We start from the raw sequence: 20,752 nt of genomic DNA on the forward strand, positions 1-20,752 counted from the left end.
CACATCTGATGTCCTCATCTACCTGGTAGCTGGCCAGTGCCCAAGGTTGTAATGCTGCACAATAAAAACTTGTGGCTTTGTGTAACAAGGGAAGCTTGATCCCACCTGTTGGCTGGATAACTTTTGGGCAAATTGAGGCAATTTTTATCTATTTTGCCAAAGCACCTCTGGAGAAACCCAGAAGGCAACCCAAAAAGGTTGCAGTATCACAAGTATCTTCAATAAACCACTCACAAGGTTGACAAAAAGCTTCAAAGCTCATGGCATCCACGTACTGTCTTCTCAGTGCAAATTCCAGTATGCAGAGTATAAAGCCGGCCACTCTGAAGTGTCTTGCCCACACAGCCTGGATTGGCAGCTCCCTTCCAGTCATTGCTAAGCCATGTTTTCACTGCCAAGCCAAATTCTTTTGCACTTTCAGTATTGGGTTTATTATATAGGAATGCACAGTGCTGCATATGATTTTTTTTTATATTTTGTGGGTATGTTTTTTTGGGTTTAGTGCAGCAGCAGTTGATATGGAAGTGCAGATAAATAGGTGTGTGTGTGTGTGTGTGTGTGTGTGTATATATATATATATATATATATATATATATGTGTATAAATGTATATATATGTGTATAAATGTATGTGTGTGTATGTATTATTTATATATATATATATATATATATATATATATATATATATATATAATATTGCATGGTGCAGTTCCGGGTGTTGTGTAGCTTTTGTAAGCAGAAGGCTAGTCAATAAGAATGGGCTCCCCTATAAAGTCTTAAGCATACCAAAACATTTTGTCTGTAACTTTTATTGGTTTAACAATAGCAAAAGTCAATTTTTTTTTCATGCAGAGTAACTTTGTGTTGCATTTGCAGCTATTATTGAGCATGTTCGTGATGGGAGTGTGGTGAGAGCGCTGCTTCTTCCTGATTATTACTTGGTGACGGTCATGTTGTCTGGAGTTAAGGTATGAAGTACTAAAATGTATTTTGCAGTGATATAAGCCAAGTTATACTTTACAAATGATGCATTTGTGGTTACAAATATTTCAGCTGTATCATATATCTATTGAATTACAAAAACTGCAGCAATTGGCTTTGAAAATTACTTTCTCTTTTATTCATTGACGGACACAGCTGATATTTATAACCATTGGGTTATACTGCCCCCTACAGGAGTAGGACACTAGGCAGAAAAATAATCTTGCTACACCCGTGGGCAGTCCCAGGGGGTATACTCCCTTTCTCTTCTATAGGTACTCAGTTTTTTTTTTTCTGCCTAGTCAGGAGTAAGGACCTGGCTCCTTGCTGGGATCTGCGATCCTGGCATTTTTTCATTTTTTTCTGTTCCTGTGTGAACTGCAATCAACAGCCAGACTGGGTGACGCACTGACTATCGTAGATCCTTAAGGACTTCAGACTGGTCTGCGAGCGCGACCCAACTATTAGCTCTGCTCTAGGTTGGCCCAGACATAGCCCCACTGGACAGGGGCTGGCCAGCGAGTGAAAAACCTCGCGAGAACGAATAGCCCTGGTTCACGACAAAGGTCATGACTATTATCGCAACGTACCTCTGGCCGTAGCACTCCCATTCCAAGATGACGCGGAGGACTGCCAGGAGTGGTGCCCGCTTGGTTTCCCAGGTGTGGCAAGGAGTGTCCGTGGGGTGGACGTGTGCTCTTCCTTGGGTTGATAGGTCCCTCCTGTGCCCCCTCCTTTCCTCATGATCCCACCCTTTTTTCACTGGCGGTGTTCTCCTCTAATGGTTGCCCTCACCTACCCCCCCCCCCCTTCCCCCTTAGTCCCCCTTGGGGTGTACGGGTTTTTCTTGGTGAGGGGTGTCCCTGTTTGGTGATGGGCTGGATGGATCGTGCGCGCTGGTGGCGGCTTCTTTCTGGTTTGCCTGCAACCATGGCTGTGCGTACAAGTATCTTGGGGGTCCTAGTTGCTGTGTGGCGCTGCTATTTTGTTGTGGATGGCTGAATTCGGCCCCTGCGGCCATGTGTGTGTAGTCTGGTGGCCATATTTTTAACGTTTCCCATTGTAGTCAATGTGGCGGCCATTTTTTTTAAGTCTGGAGCGGTGACGTGCAGTGGAGGCCTCTAGTGACAGCGTCAGTGCTTCCTTCCTTTTCTGAGTGGCAGTGGTGTATGGTGGTGAGTCCCTGCGTGTATACAGCCCCTTCTCTGCTATAGCAGCGCCGCTGAGTCTTGTAGACCACAGCGGTAGCGGTGTGAAGGTTTTTTTTTTTTTGCGCAAAAACTTTTTTTTTTTCTTTATACGGGGCAACCCCTGTTTTAAGCATGGAGCAGCTTGAGCGAGTATAACCACCTGACCCACTCTCAGAAGCTGCGGGACCCTCTGGTATCAGTTTGCCCTGGCAGCCGTGATGGGCGCCCTGCAGTCACTTGTGATATGGCCCTGCAAAAGCAGCCTGGCAAGAAGCGCCCCCCCCCCCCGCCTCAGTCAGGTGGATTTGGCTGCTGCAGATGCGAGTCAGCCCACTGGGTCTGCGTCCACGCACCCTGAGTGCTCCAACAGTGAGGATGAATACTCTTCCACTGCAGTCGCGCATGACAAGGCGCTGGTGGAGGCACAGATTGTCAGTGCAGGAAACTTTAAAGTTGGAGGATTCAGCTCATGCTGAGTCGGTTATGCTGGTGCAGTTTGGCACCTGCAGATGATCCAAGGTGAATAAGGGGTTTCCTTTTCTGCCTATTTTGGCGAGATTGTCACTAGTCAGTGGGGATCCCTGAAACGCATGGTTTGGAATACGTAAGTGCTTTGCTAGAAATCCTTCTTTTTGAAGCTTGACAGTTCCACCAACGGTGAACTCAGGATTCCAGGTTAATTAAGGTCACACTTTTACCGTTGGAGGATTCCCTGTCCTTTAAGGACCCTGTGGACATTAGAGCTGAGGCTCTGGTCTGATACCTTTTCACCGCGACTGGTTCAATTTTGAGGCAAGTGTTTGCCATCACCTTGGCATCCTAGACTTTGACAGCATGAGCAAACATTTTACTTCAGGATCTGGATAGGGATAAACATCCTCCGGAGCTTGCAGTTGATTCAAGGGCTACAGTACATCTGTGTCGCTTCCTTGGATGCGGCCCCTTTGGCTGGCAGAGCATCTGTGATGGCAGTGATCCTTCGCTGCATGATATGGTCGAAGTACTGGTCGGTTCCAGAGTCGGAACGTTTTAAAGACCTATTTAAATCCGTTTACTGTTCCCAGGAAGGAAGGCAAGGTCCGCAAAGTCTTGGACCTCAACCTTGTGCGGGTTCAGAAAGTTCGTATGGAGTCCGTTCCGCACAGTAGTGGCATTCCTTCAAGAGGACTTTCTATCGATAAAGGACTATTGCTTTCATATCCCAATATGTCAGATACCAGCATTTTCTCTGCTTTGCCGTGGGCGAGGAGCACTATCAATTTGTTTGGTTTCGCCTCAGTTGCTCGGTGTTCACGAAAGGGTTGGCCCCGGTGTTGGCCTTGCTCAGGCAGGACATCACGGTGTTGGGATACTTAGATGATGTGCTTCTGTGTGCAGTGTCTTCATCGGCTCTAGAAGTCTATTTGGACATTACTTTATGAATTTTCAAAAATCAACTCGGACTCCTTCCACCAAGCTGCTGTGGACTACCTGGGCTTGACGCTGGATTCAGCCTCTGCCCGGGTGTTTCTTCCACATGCCAAACTGCTGAATTTGCAGGATGTGATTCGACTCCTGTTGTCAAACCGTTGGTTGTCTCTCAGGACTTGCATGCAAGTGCTGTGCCTGATGGTTTCCACCTTCGAAGAGGTTCTGTTTGCTCAGGTACATACCAGACCTCTGCAAAGGGAGATTCTTGGGAAATGGAACAAGGATTCCCAGTCACTAAACAATCTGATCCTGTTGAGCTGGGGTACAAGAAGCCCTGACCTGGTGGCTCCGCTCCACGGCGCTTCGGCTAGAGAAATTCCTTTTCCCAGTGTATTGGACAGTGGTTTCCACGGATGCCAACCTGTCCGGGTGGGGAGGGGACTTGGGCGTTTACTCGGCTCAAGGAGTTTGGACTAGTAGTAGTCCAGTCTGCCCATCAACGTCCTGGAAATTCGGATGATCAGGCTTTCTGTCTCAATCGCCTGCAGGGGTGCCAGATAAGGGTACAATCGGATAATGCCACGGCTGTGGCATATATCAAGGGGGAACAAGTGTCCTGGCAGCCCGGGATGTAGCTGGCATCCTAAGCTGGGCATAATGTTCTGGCCCTCTCTGCTGTGCATATTCCAGGGGTAGAGAATTGGCAGGCGGACTGCCTCAGTCGGCAGTCGTTTGATCTCAACTGGGTTTCATCAACTGGGTCTCCGGTGGGGGATTTCAGATGTGGACCTGTTGGCCTCCTGTCTCAACATGAACGTGCAGAGGTTCCTGTCAAGGTGTCTGATCCTCTGGCAGATGCCCTGGTGGCCCCTTGAGGTCATTATCGTCTGATTTACGCCTTTCCCCAAATACAAATTTTGTCAAAACTGCTATGCAGAATCGAGGTAGAAGGTATTCCGGTCATTCTGGTGGCATCAGACCAGTCTTGCTGGCCTTGATACTCAGGCCTAGTAAGGCTGGTAGTCGACGCTACTTGGAAACTACCTCTGAGAGGATCTTCTGTCAACGACCGATCTTCCATCCTGCTTCACAGTCGCTGACTTTAACTTCATGGTTATTGAAAGCCAGGTGCTAAAGGAAAGAGGGCTGTCGGAGTCTGATTCCTACTCTGTTGAAAGCTAAGAAATCTACTTCCAGGAAGGTTTATGGAGTTTGGAGGGCATACATTACTGGTGCGCGTCCCGGTGGGGTTTCTCCCCGTTCCTTTTCTATGTCTCGTCTGCTAGAGTTTCTAAAACTAGGTGTAGATCAACGTTTGACTCTGGGCATCAAGGGCCAGATTTCTGCCTTGGCTATATTTTTTCCAAAGACCGTTGGCTGAAATTTCCTTGGTTCACACTTTTGTGCAAGGGGTTCGCCATCTGACCCCTCTGGTGAGATCCCTGGTACCTCAGTGGGATCTCAATTTGGTATTGGTACTTCAAAAGTCTCCTTTTGAAAATATGCGTGGACTTCCTCTGCTCACTCTGTCACAGGAGGTGGCCTTTTTGGTGGCTATTATTTCTGCACGTAGGGTGTCGGAGTTGGCTGCGTTATCTGGTCACCTTGGTTCACAAGGACAGTGTTACGACCCGGTCAGGCGTTCCTTTTTAAGGTTGTCTCGGGGTTTCATTTAAACGAGGATATTGTGTTTGCAGTCTTTGTGCTCTCAGCTGAAACATACTAAAGAAATTGCCTTACACTCCTTGGATGTGGTTCGGACAACCAGTGTACCTGGTGGCGACTGATTTGTTGAGTCGTAAATCCGTTTGTCCTTAGGGATGGATCTCGTAAGGGGCAGGCTGCATCTGCTGTGTCAGACAGTCATTGGTGAAGAGACAAAAGAAAAGGGGTGCACCGACCTAGTACATCACCACTAAAACCATTTATTAAAATATTAAAAAGTATACAATACACTCGCAAAGCAGGTGTGATGGTACACACATCGACATTGCATATAAAATCTCCAAGGTAGCCAAGGTCCCACACGTAGCTGAATGGCATGCAGAGTGCTGTATGGGCCTGCTTTGGCTGAGTTGACGAGTTTCAGGGGCGAACCCCCTTCCTCAGAGCCAGAAAAGTCGCTGCTGGGCCACACTCTGGAAGGCCAGGGATTAAATGGGAGCTGGCCACACCCCTTCCTGTTCCACCCCAGCCCTGGGAGTGGGGGGGGAAGGAACATGGACGGGGGGATGGGTGTAAAATCCCACCTAGGCCAGAACCCCCACCTTCCGAGGCTACGCCAGACTACGTAATCAGCAGTATAAAAAAGCAGCTAATGAAACACTTAGTTTAGAACACAGAGGGGAGAATAAGAAACCAAATGTAACAATTAGACATTACGGATTAGATACTCTCATTCAGTGACATGAGTACATGTAGATTCAAATGGTTTTTACGAAAAATCATTCCCATACCTTCCATACAACGGCAATTATGATAATAACAGTGCCTATATCCACCGACCTTAAATGCTGTAGGGTATACATAAATCCATATGACATAAATGGTCCATAGACACAGAGGCTCAGGAACATGGGCAAAAAATATAATAAAATATGAATAAAAATTAAAAATGCATCTCACATAAGTACCAATGATAATAGTTAATGCAATGGACCATTCTTTGCTTTTACCATCTTACTATTAATCGCAGATGGCCAAAGGAGGTACGGGCTGCCAACAAAGGATAAAGGTGGGACCTATATGACCAACCTATGTGCACATACACATTTGTACAGAGCTCAAGGTGGCTATGGGGAGAGTATCTCCATATGAACATATGTGATATATGATGGAATATGATAAAGACAAATACTGTCTCCTTTACAAAAGTATACATATGCTGATGAAAAAGGGGACTTGAGAGAGGTATGCTCATACATCCACACAGCCAAAGGTCATATTACAAGATAACGGATCCGGTATAAACATATGATCATAAATGTGTCAAGTCCATGGACAATCTAGGGCCCTGAAAAAACCTTGTCCTAATGTCAGCATTGGTGTCAAGTGTGCTTGCATAATAATGCAAGACACATGGCCGTAGATCACTCAAAAGAGAAATCGACATAGGAGATGGAAAACAAAGGGACACACTGAGGGGTGACAGACCCAGCCCCCAAGCCCAAACAATAGGACCACAGAAAATGAGAAGAGAGATTCACACAACCGTGTGAAGCTCAATCTCCTCATTCAAGCCCTTGGGGGCAAGGGACCCCAGGGTGAAGATCCAATACGCCTCCCTGGTACAGAGCCTTTGATATTTCAGACCGCCATCCAGATCTTTGTTGATGGCCTCAATACCAAAGACTCTCAGACCCTCAGTGCTGCTATTGTGTGCATCCAGAAAATGCCGGGGGACAGAGTACTTGTCTTTCCGGAGGGTAATACCACTTGTGTTCACCAATCCTTACCCTCAACGGTCTAGTGGTACGGCCAACATAAAGGAGGCCACAGGGGCACAAGATCCCATAGACCACATGAGTGGTGCCGCAATTGATGCGGTCTATGGGATCTTGTGTCCCTGTGGCCTCTATGTTGGCCGTACCCCCGACATTTTCTGGATGCACACAATAGCAGCACTGAGGGTCTGAAAGTCTTTGGTATTGAGGCAATCAACAAAGATCTGGATGGCGGTCTGAAATATCAAAGGCTCTGTACCAGGGAGGCGTATTGGATCTTCACCCTGGGGTCCCTTGCCCCCAAGGGCTTGAATGAGGAGATTGAGCTTCACACGGTTGTGTGAATCTCTCTTCTCTTATTTTCTGTGATCCTATTGTTTGGGTTTGGGGGCTGGGTCTGTCACCCCTAAGTGTGTCCCTTTGTTTTCCATCTCCTGTGTCGGTTGCTCTTTTGAGTGATCTACGGCCATGTGTCTTGCATTATTATGCAAGCACACTTGACACCAATGCTGACATTAGGACAAGGTTTTTTCAGGGCCCCAGATTGTCCATGGACCGGTTGACACATATTTATGATCATATGTTTATATCGAATCCGTTATCTTGTAATATGACCTTTGGCTGTGTGGATGTATGAGCATAGCTCTCTCAAGTCCCCTTTTTCATCAGCATATGTATACTTTTGTAAAGGAGACAGTATTTGTCTTTATCATATTCCATCATATATCACATGTTCATATGGAGATACTCTTCCCATAGCCACCTTGAGCTCTGCACAAATGTGTATGTGCACATAGGTTTGGTCATGTAGGTCCCACCTTTATCCTTTGTTCACAGCCCGTCCCTCCTTTGGCCATCTGCGATTAATAGTAATGCAATGACCATTCTTTGCTTTTACCATCTTAACTATTGTCATCATTGGTACTTATGTGAGATGCATTTTTAATTTTTATTTTATTATATTTTTTGCCCATGTTCCTGAGCCTCTGTGTCTATGGACCATTTGTCATATGGATTTTGTTTCCCAGGCATATATCTGGTCGTGTATTCACGAGCATATACTTACCATTATCGTTTTGGGGAGGTGGGCGGGTCCAGGCGAGTGCCGTTCTGCTCATGCTCCCTGCTGGCCCATAGCATCAGCGGTCTGACGCTTGTTGGACCGTGCAGGGGCCCATAGCGGATGAGCAGAAGTGACGAAGGACGCGGTGGAACGCATCCACCCGCACTTCCGGTTTTCGGCTTCCGGGTGCCGGTTGGCGTGCGTTCCAAAGGGACGGCACTGCCATTTAGTCAAAGACCATCGGTAAGCCCACCATAGCCCCTATGCCCCTACAGTAGACTCAGGCACCATATATATAAAAATAGGCTACATGTATAGACCATTCCGTCTGTCTTGTAGTTTTCCATCGTACCATCATGTACTGCATTACTATGGACAATGTTAATATCTTTGCCATTGTATGGAAGGTATGAGTTTTCGTAATATCCATTTGAATCTACATGTACTCATGTCACTGAATGCAAATATCTAATCCGTAATGTCTAATTATTGATTGTTACATTTGGTTTCTTATTCTCTCCCCTCTGTGTTCTAAACTAAGTGTTTCATTAGTTGCTTTTTTATACTGCTGATTACAGTCTGGCTTAGCCTCGGAAGGTGGGGGTTCTGGCCAAGGTGGGATTTTACACCCATCCCCCCCGTCCATGTTCCTTTCCCTCCCTCCCCTCTTTCCCCCTCCCCTCTATCCCCCTCCCCTCTTTCCCCCTCCCCTCTTTCCCCCTCCCCTCTTTCCCCCTCCCCTCTTTCCCCCTCCCCTCTTTCCCCCTCCCCTCTTTCCCCCTCCCCCTTTCCCCCACCCCCATTCACTTTATCCCCTCCACTCCCAGGGCTGGGGTGGAACAGGAAGGGGTGTGGCCAGCTCCCATTTAATCCCTGGCCTTCCGGAGTGTGGCCCAGCAGCAACCTTTCTGGCTCGGAGGAAGGGGGGTTCGCCCCTGAAACGCGTCAGCCCAGCCACAGCAGCCCCATATGGCACTCTGCATGCCATTCAGCTACATGTGGGACCTTGGCTACCTTGGAGATTTTATATGCAGTGTTGTGTGTACTATCACACCTGCTTTGTGAGTATATTGTATACTTTACAATATTTTAATGGTTTTAGTGGTGATGCACTAGGTCGGTGCACCCCTTTTTCTTTTCTCTGTTGGTTTTGGATACCCTTGATCCTGAGGGGGCAGCAAGACCATTGGCTTTTTTCCACTTGAGTCTGAAGTATCCCTCTTCCCTCCGTCATATTCTACTTGAGCGCAGGAGATTTGCTTTACTACTAGTCATTGGTGAAGGCCTATACTATTAAGGGAAGGGTTCCTCCTTTCCCTAACAAAGTGCATTCTTCGAGGGCTTAGTGCCTCTTGGGCCTCCCGTCATCAGGCGTCAGTTGGCCAGGTGGTGAGGTGTACAAGGCGGCTACGTGGTCGTCTGTACACACATTCACAAGTTTTATAAGGTGGATGTCCTCATCTCTGCATCAAAGTTTTGGCGGCTGCAGTTGCAGAGGCTCCTGCCTCTTGTGTATTTCTCTTGCGTCCTCTTGACAGTCGCAGCCCATTCAGTATTCCTTCACCATTGGGTAATGTGCCCTCTCTGCAGGAGCAGGCTAGCTAGTGAAAAGGTTAACAAACTTTTACACACAACACACCTCTAGGGGGCTGTTCCTCAGCCATTACCCATCAGCCACTAGGTGCTGCTCTTCAATTTCATGCTGCCTAGCTTAGGAGTAGGACCTATGTCATCAGTTTATTTTTTTCTTTTGAGAAACGTTCATTTTATTTTTTTCCTCACTCACTATCGCAGTTAGGGGGATCCCTGGAGGACTACAAGCGACAGCAGAGCTGGGCCTTGCACTGGATAATATAGATCCTTACGGTGTTCCAGCCATCCAACGAGTGTCGCAGGTCATTGGTACGCCCGGGCCTCGCCACAACAGTGCCCCTGAGGATGGGGACGAGCCTGCGGAGAACCCATCTTCGCCGGGACGTCTCAACTAACGGCTGTGTGTTGCTAGCATCCCTTCTTGGCTGACGGCACCCCCACTCAGGATGGGAGGTGTTCCGTATTGGAGAGGAGCCGGCGGTCCATGATATGGTGAGTGATGCTACCCCCCCCCCCCTCTCCCTGGGACAGTCGACCTGTGGGGGGTGTCATGTGGGCCCACTCCTAGGGGAAGGCAGAAAGTGGCGGTTTCTGTAGTGTTCCCCTGGCCGATAAGGATGGCCCTTGCAATTTTGGGGGCGCTCTGTGGTGCTCAACTGGTGGTGGGTGTGGGGGTTTTGTTACCTTGTCCTGGGGGTGTCTCTGAGGGCTGCAAAAAGTGGTCACCTCCCCCACCTATAACTGGTCTTAACAGTAAGGAGCACTGGAAGGGCAAACGCAGATCAAAAAAGCAAGGGGATTTCCAGTCACTACTTGGCATCCAGCCAGCGACCAACCGAATTAACCTGTCTAACAGTATGCGTTAAAAGCAGGAGTTTAGTTGCACACATTTGCAAATACATGCGTAAGCTTCAGGCCATAGCAAGTCACCATATCATCTGCAGACCCTAACTCGGGGCTTGACAAATTTTGCCTGAAATCTAGGAGCCAGCTAAAAGTTAGGAGCCAGTTTTTTTTTTTTTTTTTTTTATTAAAAACAACCAAGCTTTATTTAAAAAAAAAAACAAACTGATACTAAATTTACACATAAATTACGACTGGAACCCCGCTCTCCTCTATAGGGCAATCGGATGGAAACAGACCATCTGTTTCCATCCGATGCCATCTGATCCAATCCATGTGATAGAAAATAGAACCACCATCCGTCTGTTTTTGGCGGACAGGATCAGATGGCGGCAGATTACTACTCCATAGAGGGGATTGAAGGGTCCGATCAGGTCTGCCTGAGAAACTGACAAGCGGACCTGATCAGACAGCCTGTGTGAAAGGGGCCTTCAGCTGTGTGGCTGTGGCATGGCAGGGAGATGATAAAGAAATATATATATTTCTCTGTCGCTCATTGACAGACGTAGTCTTCTTGATTCACAAGAACTGGTTATGTTGTCTCCGCAGGAGCAGGACTAGGCAGAAAGAAAAAACGTTCTGGCTCCACCTTAGGGGCAGTCCCTGAGGGTATATCCTCCCTCTCTCTGCTACAAGGCATCAGTTTTTTTCTGTCTAGTCAGGAGTAAGGACCTAAGTTCCTTGCTGGGATCTTTTTGGTCCTGGCAAGATTTTTTCTTTAGAAAAAATATTTAGGTAGTTTTTCTCCAGTGTTTTTTTCCTGTGAGATCTTCAAGCAAATATGCCGGACTGGGCGACACTAGTGGTCACCCCAGCCGGCCTACGAGCGCGCGCAGACCATTGCATTGCGCTTGGTCGGCCGCGACACATTCAAGTAAGTATGCGGGGCCGGGCGACGGGCTGGATGTTGAGATCCAGTGGTCACCCCGGTTTCTGCCTACGAGCGCGTGCAGACCAGAGCTCCGCGCTGGGTCGGCCGCGACGGAGTCCCATTGGAGGGACTGACCTTGCGAGTTAAAAGTCTCGCTTGGACGCCAGGAACCAGAGAGTCGAGGCGTCCGGAGTGGTCCACAACCCCCCACCCCGGTGGAGAGGGTATTGTGAAGAGAGGGTGCCTGTCGGTTCGGTATGGTGAGTAAACGTTCCCTTTTTTCCTCGTTATGAGGCAGTATGAATTATGGGCCCCTCCATACATGGTCAGTATATATCTGACACTAAAAGTCCCCCTTGTAAATACAGTATGTGTTTGGTGGGAAGTGGACTTGGTTTGAGAGCTAACACTCTACCCAGCAGACTGTAGTATTACAGCAGACATAGGAGGTATAATCCTACCTTAATTGTAGTGTACCTCCTGCAGATCGATAAACCGCCACTTAGCAGAGATGCAGGTGGATGTGCTGGGAAAAACGATTTCGGCAGTCCGCCGCCATTTTGCCGTAGACCGGGTGCATGAATGTCCTCAGGTCACGCCGGCCGCCATGTTTTTGGAGTCTATTGTCTCCCGTATGGGGGCGGCCATGTTTGAGCCCAGCTACCTCGTGGAGAGCTGGGAACGCCGGAAGGCGTACACAGGGGGCGGAGCCACGTCCTTTCTACCCGGGAAAACGAACACAGCTCTTTCCAGTCTGTAAAAGACAGACGCTGACTGCAGTTGGTTGGAAACTTCTCTGCATCGGGTGGTGAGCCTTGGGGGTCCCTCTCTCTCTCTGTGGGGATCGAGAAGCAGGTACTCTGAGGGGCGCTATTGCGCTAGGGGGAGACACATAAAAAAAGAGGTATTTTTTTATTTAAAAAAAAAAAAAAAAGTTTTTTTTGTTTTTTCTGGCAGAGGTGTCCTGAATTAACATGGACCCTGCCACTCATTTATCTCCACCGGATCCCCTCGAGGTGTCTGCAGGATCCTCCAGCACCCCACTGACGGTTGAATAATTGTCAGCTATTATGGAAACTTTTGTGTCCCGGGTGGAAGTGGCTTGTCAGGGACAGGGCGCAAGAAAGCGACCCCCGCCTAACCCCTTATTATCTGAAACCTCGGATTCAGACTCTGAGCCTATTTCTGCAGTTGCAGGTACTTCATCTGGGATCGGTGTCTCGGGTACTGTCTCTTCAGACAGTGAGGAGGATGTTTCGGCATCAGCCATAGCCAGAGAGGAAGCGTTGGTAAACGCACTCATTGTATCTGTTCAAGAAACCTTAAGATTTCAGGGTATTCCGTCGGAAATAGCTGAAACTGAAATCCCTTTTGGGACTAAAAAACGCATCAAAGTGGCAAAGGTTTTTCCATTGCCCAAATGTTTTGGCAATCCAATCAAAGAAGAATGGAGTCTGCCAAAACGCACCTCTGCTATTTCTAAACGCATTAACAGGCGTTATCCGTTTGAGGAAACCCTCATTAAGAAATGGACAGAACCACCTGTGGTGGATTCACCAATTGCTAGATTGAATAAAGCCACGGTTATTCCTTTAGAAGACGCTCCGTCTTTTAAAGATCCAGTGGATCGCAAGATAGAACCTATGTCTCGCACCATGTTTTCCTTGATTGGATCAGCTTTCAGACCAATAATTGCTATTGGTCTGGTTTCGCAGACTGTAACTGAATGGACCAAGTGGTTACGCCGGGACTTAGAAGAGGTCCCTCAGGCGGTATCAGATTTGTTGGAACAAATGATACAGGGGTTACAGTTTGTGTGTGATGCGGCGTTAGACGCCACTCCATGATTGGCGCGAGCATCAGTTTCAGCAGTGGTTCTCAGGCGTACACTGTGGCTAAAAGGTTGGTTAGCCGACCAAGGTTCCAAAAAAGCATTGGCTAATATCCCCTTTTTAGGAGAGCGTCTATTTGGAGCCAACTTAGATGAGATCATTAAGGATCTCATGGGTGGAAAGAGCACCTTTTTACCGCAAAATGTTAAGGGTAAAGGAACTCGTCAAAGACGAGGGCCTTCTTTCTCTGCTCACAAAGTTTTTTCGTCCCGCGGGTGAAAAAATTAAGTCCTCCAAAGCTCCTTCAGGAGGCTTCAGGGGACGTTGGTCGGGCAAGCAAAAGCCGGCCCCCTCCAGACCTGAAGATAAATCATCCAAAGCCTGAAGGTGCGCCCCCACCCATAATTGGGGTGGGGGGACGTCTTCGCCGGTTCCCGGATCCATGGCTTTCCAGAATCCCGGACAAGTGGGTTTGCGAAGTCATAAGGTCAGGGTACAAGATCGAGTTTCGATCTCTCCCACCGGCGCGATTCTTCCCTTCCAATATCCGACTATCCCCGGATCGTTTAGAAGATCTGCGGAGAGCAGTCACGGATTTACTACAACAAGGAGTGGTAGTCCACGTTCCTTGGACAGAACGTTTTCAAGGGTTTTATTCAAACCTATTTACAATACCCAGGAAAGAGGGCAAAGTGCGTCCAATTCTGGACTTAAGGGCACTCAATTCCTTTCTCAACATAAGGAAATTCAAGATGGAATCCATTCGCACAGTAGCAGCCTTCCTGCATCCAGGGGATGTCCTAGCGTCCATAGACATCAAGGACGCCTATCTTCACATTCCCATTTTCGCAGGACATCAGCGATTTCTACGCTTTTCCGTAGAAGAGAACCACTATCAGTTTGTGGCGTTACCTTTCGGTCTCGCCACGGCTCCGCGGGTCTTCACAAAGGTGTTGGCCCCTATGTTGGCACTACTGCGCCAAAGAGGCATATCGATTCTAGGTTACCTAGACGATCTCCTGCTTCATGCAGAGTCTCCTCAGACCCTGCTACAAAACATAGAAATTACTATAATTTCTTTACAGGAATTCGGGTGGCTGGTGAACCAGCAAAAGTAATTTCTGGTTCCCACCCAGAGGCTCGAATATCTAGGTCTAATTCTAGACACAGTCAGGACAAGAGTTTTCCTTCCGGTAGGGAAACTCCGGAAGATTCAATCAGCAGTCCAGTTGTTACTATCCAACAGCTTTTCTTCTCTTCGAACTTGCATGAGGGTTCTGGGGTTGATGGTGGCTTCCTTCGAAGCAGTCCCATTTGCCCAGTCCCATACCCGAATTCTTCAGCAAGAGATTCTTCTCAGATGGAATCGGAATCCGGAATCCCTGGACAATCGGATCCGATTGAGCAAACAGACCAGAGAGTCTCTGGTCTGGTGGCTTCGGTCTCCGATGCTCAGCCAGGGAAAGTCATTTCTGCCAATATATTGGACGATAGTGACCACGGATGCCAGTCTATCCGGATGGGGAGGAATTCTCGGTCAGTTATCTGTCCAGGGACTTTGGTCCCTGGAAGAATTCAGGTTGCCGATTAAATGTATTGGAACTGAGAGCCATCAGACTTTGTCTGATTCACTGGACCGAGCAGCTCCAGGGCAGCCCGGTTCGGATCCAGTCGGACAACGCCACGGCCGTGGCTTATGTCAATCACCAGGGGGGCACCAAGAGTGTCCGAGCGGCCAAAGAAGTGGCTTGCATTCTTCGCTGGGCGGAACGATTTGTTCCAGCTATCTCTGCGGTGTTCATTCCGGGGGTGGAGAATTGGCAGGCAGATTATCTCAGCCGTCAGACTCTGGATCAGGGGGAATGGTCCCTCCATCCAGAAGTTTTCCACCAGTTGTGCCTACGGTGGGGCACCCCGGATGTGGATCTGTTGGCATTACGATTCAACAGGAAAGTACAGAGATTCGTGGCTCGCTCCCGCGATCCTCTAGCAGAGACCGCAGACGCACTGATCGCCCCGTGGGGGCAATACCAGCTAATGTATGCCTTCCCTCCTCTCGGGTTACTGCCAAGACTTCTTCGCAGGATAGAGGAGGAAGGAATTCCAGTAATCCTGGTAGCTCCGGACTGGCCTCGCCGAGCTTGGTACGCCGACGTGGTCAGACTGGTGGCGGACGTCCCGTGGAGACTTCCTCTCAGGGAGGACCTACTGTCTCAGGGACCGATCTTCCATCCTGCTTTACGATCGCTGGCTTTAACGGCCTGGCTATTGAGACCCAGGTGCTGAAGGACAAGGGATTGTCAGCTTCAGTTATTCCTACTCTAGTTAAAGCAAGGAAAGCGACTTCCAGAAAGATTTATCATCGTACATGGAAGTCCTACATTGCATGGTGTGAACCTCTGGGGTTCCGTCCACGGTCTTATTCGGTTAGTCGAATATTCGCTTTTCTGCAACAAGGGGTTGAGCAGAAACTGGCCTTGAGCACTATCAAGGGTCAGGTCTCAGCATTAGCTATCTTCTTTCAGAAGCCTTTGGCTACTCATTCCTTGGTGCGGAATTTCATCCAGGGGGTGCGACATCTGGCTCCGCCAGTGCGCACGCCGTTACCACCCTAGGATCTTAATTTAGTATTGTCGGTTCTTCAGAAACCTCCCTTTGAAGATATTAGGGAGATTCCTCTACCTACGATGTCCCAGAAGGTGGCCTTCTTGGTGGCTATCACTTCTGCACGCAGGGTGTCAGAACTGGCCGCTTTATCTTGTCGTTCCCCATATCTGGTGGTTCATAGAGATAAGGTGGTTCTTCGTCCGAATCCATCCTTCCTACCAAAAGTGGTTTCAGAATTTCATCTGAATGAAGAAATTGTATTACCTTCCCTGTGGCCTAAGCCCAGTCATCCTCGGGAGTTTGCTTTACACTCCTTGGATGTGGTCCGGGCGATCAGGGTATACTTGAAAACGACAGACTCGTTTCGCAAGACGGATTCACTTTTTGTGATCCCGGATGGACCCAAAAAGGGGTTGCCTGCATCTGCCGCGACTATTTCCAAATGGATCAGACAGACGGTGGTACAGGCTTATTCTATTAAGGGACGGGAGCCCCCGTTCCCTGTTAAGGCGCACTCCACTCGGGCACTTAGTGCGTCATGGGCCTTTCGCCATCAGGCGTCAGTGGTCCAGGTGTGCAAGGCGGCTACCTGGTCATCGGTGCATACCTTTACAAAACATTATAAAGTTGATGTAATGGCATCGTCTGATGCCTCGTTTGGCCGCAAGGTTTTGCAGGCCGCCATTTGAGGAGACCAGTGGTCTGCCTCGAGGGTTTTTTTTTCCGTTGGAAATTTTCATTTGAGTCTCATTCTTTGTTTTTATAATGAGCCTTTAAAACTTCTAGTTTGGCACCGGTTGGGCCTTCTAGATTGGATTTTGATTTCGGTCAATCCCACCCCTCATTTGTGGCACTGCTTCTGGATGTCCCAGTTCTTGTGAATCAAGAAGACTACGTCTGTCAATGAGCGACAGAGAAAATCGGATTTTTGTAAGATCTTACCGTAAAATCCTTTTCTCTTAGCTCATTGACAGACGTAGTACCCGCCCCTCTATCATTGAGTTGGGTTAAAGTCTCTGTTGCTGCTTTGTGACAGAACTGATGCCTTGTAGCAGAGAGAGGGAGGATATACCCTCTGGGAATGCCCCTAGGGTGGAGCCAGAACGTTTTTTCTTTCTGCCTAGTCCTGCTCCTGCGGAGACAACATAACCAGTTCTTGTGAATCAAGAAGACTACGTCTGTCAATGAGCTAAGAGAAAAGGATTTTACGGTAAGATCTTACAAAAATCAGATTTTTTCAATAATTGAAAAAAAAAAAAAAAGCTTCTAGTCCAGCTTCTCTAATTCCGCTCAATTAGTGTTTTTAATGGATGAAAGTAAATGTATAAACTACTCAAACAAAAATCATACATGGCTCTCAACTCATGTGCTTAGGCAGGTAGAACACTCACCAAAAGACCCACTCGCAATGTGCAGGTCAAACGTGCGTTACGTATAAGTGTTACAAACTCTTCCAGTTCTTAAAAATGTGCAGATATGACTGACCCACTATCAGATTCAGAATAGCGTTTTTACACACTTTATTCAAGCAGTTCGTTAGTTTTCCATATGTCATAGTATCTGTCATAATGTCATCCTTGAAATCTGTATGCAAGACACCCGACCACCTACGCTCAAACTGGACCAAAGGCTTACCAGAAATACTGATCAAATGGCAAACCCCAAATTTTTCTCCATGCCTTCACCATGCTCCAGATAGACATCTTCACATTTGCTCCTCCTGTTTTCTGGATATCTTGAGTTTTAGAAATGTATTCAGAGCTTCTCTTGTATCCTGCTTTCTTCTGGCAATCAAGAGAAGCTCCTTAATGCAATGACTGTCATGTTAAGATTCGTCATATTACTGTTTGGATTTGCGATTGCACATCACTGGACTTTGTTGAATTAACTTGATCATTTTTTTTTTTTCTATGTTTAGTATTTTGCTTTGGGAATGGGAAGAATTAGGAAAATATTATAAATGCTTCAAAGAATGGAGGATTTGTTATAGTAGTTGTCATATACTAAGCTTCCATCTAGCCCTGAATGCTAATATGCTACTTGTAAAGTAGTGTCAAGTCTAAATCTGATGTTTTTTGTCTTGGTATTGGGCTTATGTTGCAAGTATAAATAGTAAGACTTGACTGCTGGTTCGGAAACATGGCTGTATTAAATCCCTTTAACTCACTTGTCAAAAAAAGTGGATTCCAAGCTTTTATTTTGCAAAAAGGTTCCTAATGCAAAAGACTGTGTCTAACCAATTGAACAAAAGTGTAATGGGCCTTTTAAGAAAAGAAAGCTGGTGTTATGAAATTGGTAAGTGTATTGCCATATTTGACTCAACTGGTAAAGCTTGTCAGAGTAAAAATTTACATTTTAATAAAGGTGTTTAGCTTTCTTAGATTAGGTTATAGTTTAATGCTGAATAGTTTTTTGGGATAGTGTAAGGAAGATTTTCTTTCTTGGATAAAGTGCAATGTTTTAGTCTTTAGTCCGGTCCTAGAATGTTCCAGAGTAACATTGCAATTTGCCTTCCTGGCCTGGTGACTGATCCTCACAATCTGTGTAAGGTGTTGCCAGGACAAAATGAGGAACTAGGCACTATCAGACACAAACCTCACTCTATCCAAAACTAAAAGTAGATTTTTTTTCAACAGTTTTCCTTTTGGGGATTTTTAGTGTTTAATGCCTAACTTTCTTTTTAGTGCCCAACTTTTAAGCGGGAATCTGATGGTACAGAGAGTCCTGAACCTTTTGCTGCTGAAGCGAAATTCTTTACAGAATCACGTTTGCTGCAAAGAGATGTGCAGATTATCTTGGAGAGCAGCCACAACCAGAATATTCTTGGAACCATTCTGCATCCTGTACGTATTGGCATTTACTAAGATTCAGGCATGACATTGTGATGGCTCAAGTTTATGGTTGAAGTGATTGTAAAGGCTTGATTAAAAAAAAAATTGGTAAAATAAAAAATGACCTGCTCTGTTCAATGGTATTGAACAGAACATCCCTAAACCTCCTTTTCTGGAGTCCCCCACCAGTGCTGTCTGCTAGGCCTGCTCCCATGGCAAGCCGCTTTCTATGGGGACAGGCGTGCAGGCTCGCTCCCAAGCTGGTCTGTGCCCATTGAAACACTCAGCACAGCTTGGCCTCGCTTCCTCGCTGGATTTGAAAAACAGCGGGAGCCATTGGCATCCTGTGAGGAACAGAGACCAGTACCGCTGCAGAGGGGCACAGAGCTGTACCGAGAATGTACTCGGGTAGTATGTAGGGGGGTGAGGGGACGATACTACTACTGGAATATTTTTACCTTCATTCAGGGAATGAATTGGGGTAAATTCTGCCTTAAGAACCACTTTAATACATGTTTAATGTGATAATTCTGTTTCAGTGCTTCATTTTAAATTAATACTTTCATTTTAGAATGGAAATATCACAGAACTGCTTCTAAAGGAAGGTTTTGCCCGCTGTGTGGACTGGTCTATAGCCGTGTATACGCAGGGATCCGAGAAGCTTCGGGCTGCAGAACGGTAAGTCTTAGCTGCATAATGTTGGAGTTAAACTCTAGGTATTTAGTTTGTCAAATTTCAGAACTTATTGTAGGCAGTCTTTTACTGTGCCAATGGACCACAGTGTAACCACAAAAGCTTAAGTCCTGGTTCATTGTAAGAAAGCAAAGCTGATTTTTGGTGTTGGGTCTAAATTGTGTTGAGGCATTTTAAATCTGACAGGTTTTTTATTGCACTCCTGGAAGAGCCCTATTACTGTATTTCCGGGAGCCAGTGCTGATACTTAAGGTCCAAGGCTAGCCATACATTATAATAGAATCTTGTACAATTTTCCTTTTTAGATTTACCAAAAACCATGAGGTCAAACCAAAACACTTTCAATTTGTATTCTATCAAGCAGGCCCTTGCGCTACATAGTTGAAGGTCAACCTAAAGGAGTTTGTGCATGAAAAATGTGGCCAGCTTAAGCATCTTTGACATTATTCTTGTTTAGCTGCTATGCCTGCCCCACACTCCCCTCCTACCCAATCACAGAGGCCTTTGTATCTGAACTCCTTTACAAAATACAATTGCTTTTCTAAATGGACAACAAAGTGGAGGGGGTGGGCATAGCTTCTGTGTTCCCCTCTCTCCTTTCTTATAGCCCCAAGTGTCAGTGTATGCTCTGGCAAAACCATAAACCGGTCAGATAAGATGAAAGATCATTTTCATGCTAACAGTCCTAAGCTAGTGCACAGCCTTGCAGAGAACTTTTAGTTGTTGTGTATGGCTGTGTAACAGGCATGCAAATGGCCCAAGACGAGTGTCTTCAGAGCTACATTGGACACAAGTATCACTGGGGGAGATTACTTGTTTACTGCAGCAGAGGATACTCCAACCTCAGGCAAAAAGACAAACCCCCTGAGACCAAGATTTTTCTTGTTCAGACTTCAACCTCAAAGCCCTAGTCAAACAGTTGAAGCCTTTCCTTCCCCCTAGGGAAACCTCAAACTCTGATGCAGACTCAGTCTAAAAGTTGACACTCTTTGCTCCGAACTGAGAATTGGGGTTGATGGTAATCTATTGAGGCAGTTCCTTAGCCCAGTTCCACTCCAGAAAACTACAATTCAACATCCTGCTATCAGAAGTCAAATTTTTTGGTTTTCTGAAGAAATCTAACGTAATGGCAGGCTTTCGGTCTTGGTGGCTTGGGAACGGTCTCTGGAGTTTGGAAAATCCTATGTACTGCTAGGAGAATCCTCACCAGGGATGCTGGACAAGCTAGGGAGCCCTGGACACTTAGTGTCAGGTGATTTGGTCACTTGAGCAATCCAGTCTCCCTATCTCTGAGCAATTTGGTTGTCCCTGCAAAAATGCACATCCTAAATAGAGG

The 20,752-nt window shown here is 46.9% G+C and overlaps 1 protein-coding gene across 1 annotated transcript in view; it reads left to right on the top strand.

Moving 5' to 3' along the window:
- Positions 1 to 20,752, top strand: part of SND1 (staphylococcal nuclease and tudor domain containing 1) — a 967,943-nt gene that overhangs the window by 39,747 nt on the left and 907,444 nt on the right. The window contains exons 6-8 of the mRNA XM_082257077.1: positions 876 to 967; positions 18,577 to 18,735; positions 19,295 to 19,401. Of these exons, the coding sequence (XP_082113203.1) occupies positions 876 to 967; positions 18,577 to 18,735; positions 19,295 to 19,401 (358 nt within the window). The remainder of the gene's footprint in view (positions 1 to 875; positions 968 to 18,576; positions 18,736 to 19,294; positions 19,402 to 20,752) is intronic.

Source organism: Pelophylax lessonae (genome assembly GCF_965119305.1).
Source record: "Pelophylax lessonae genome assembly, chromosome: 4".
Taxonomy (NCBI): Eukaryota; Metazoa; Chordata; class Amphibia; order Anura; family Ranidae; genus Pelophylax; species Pelophylax lessonae.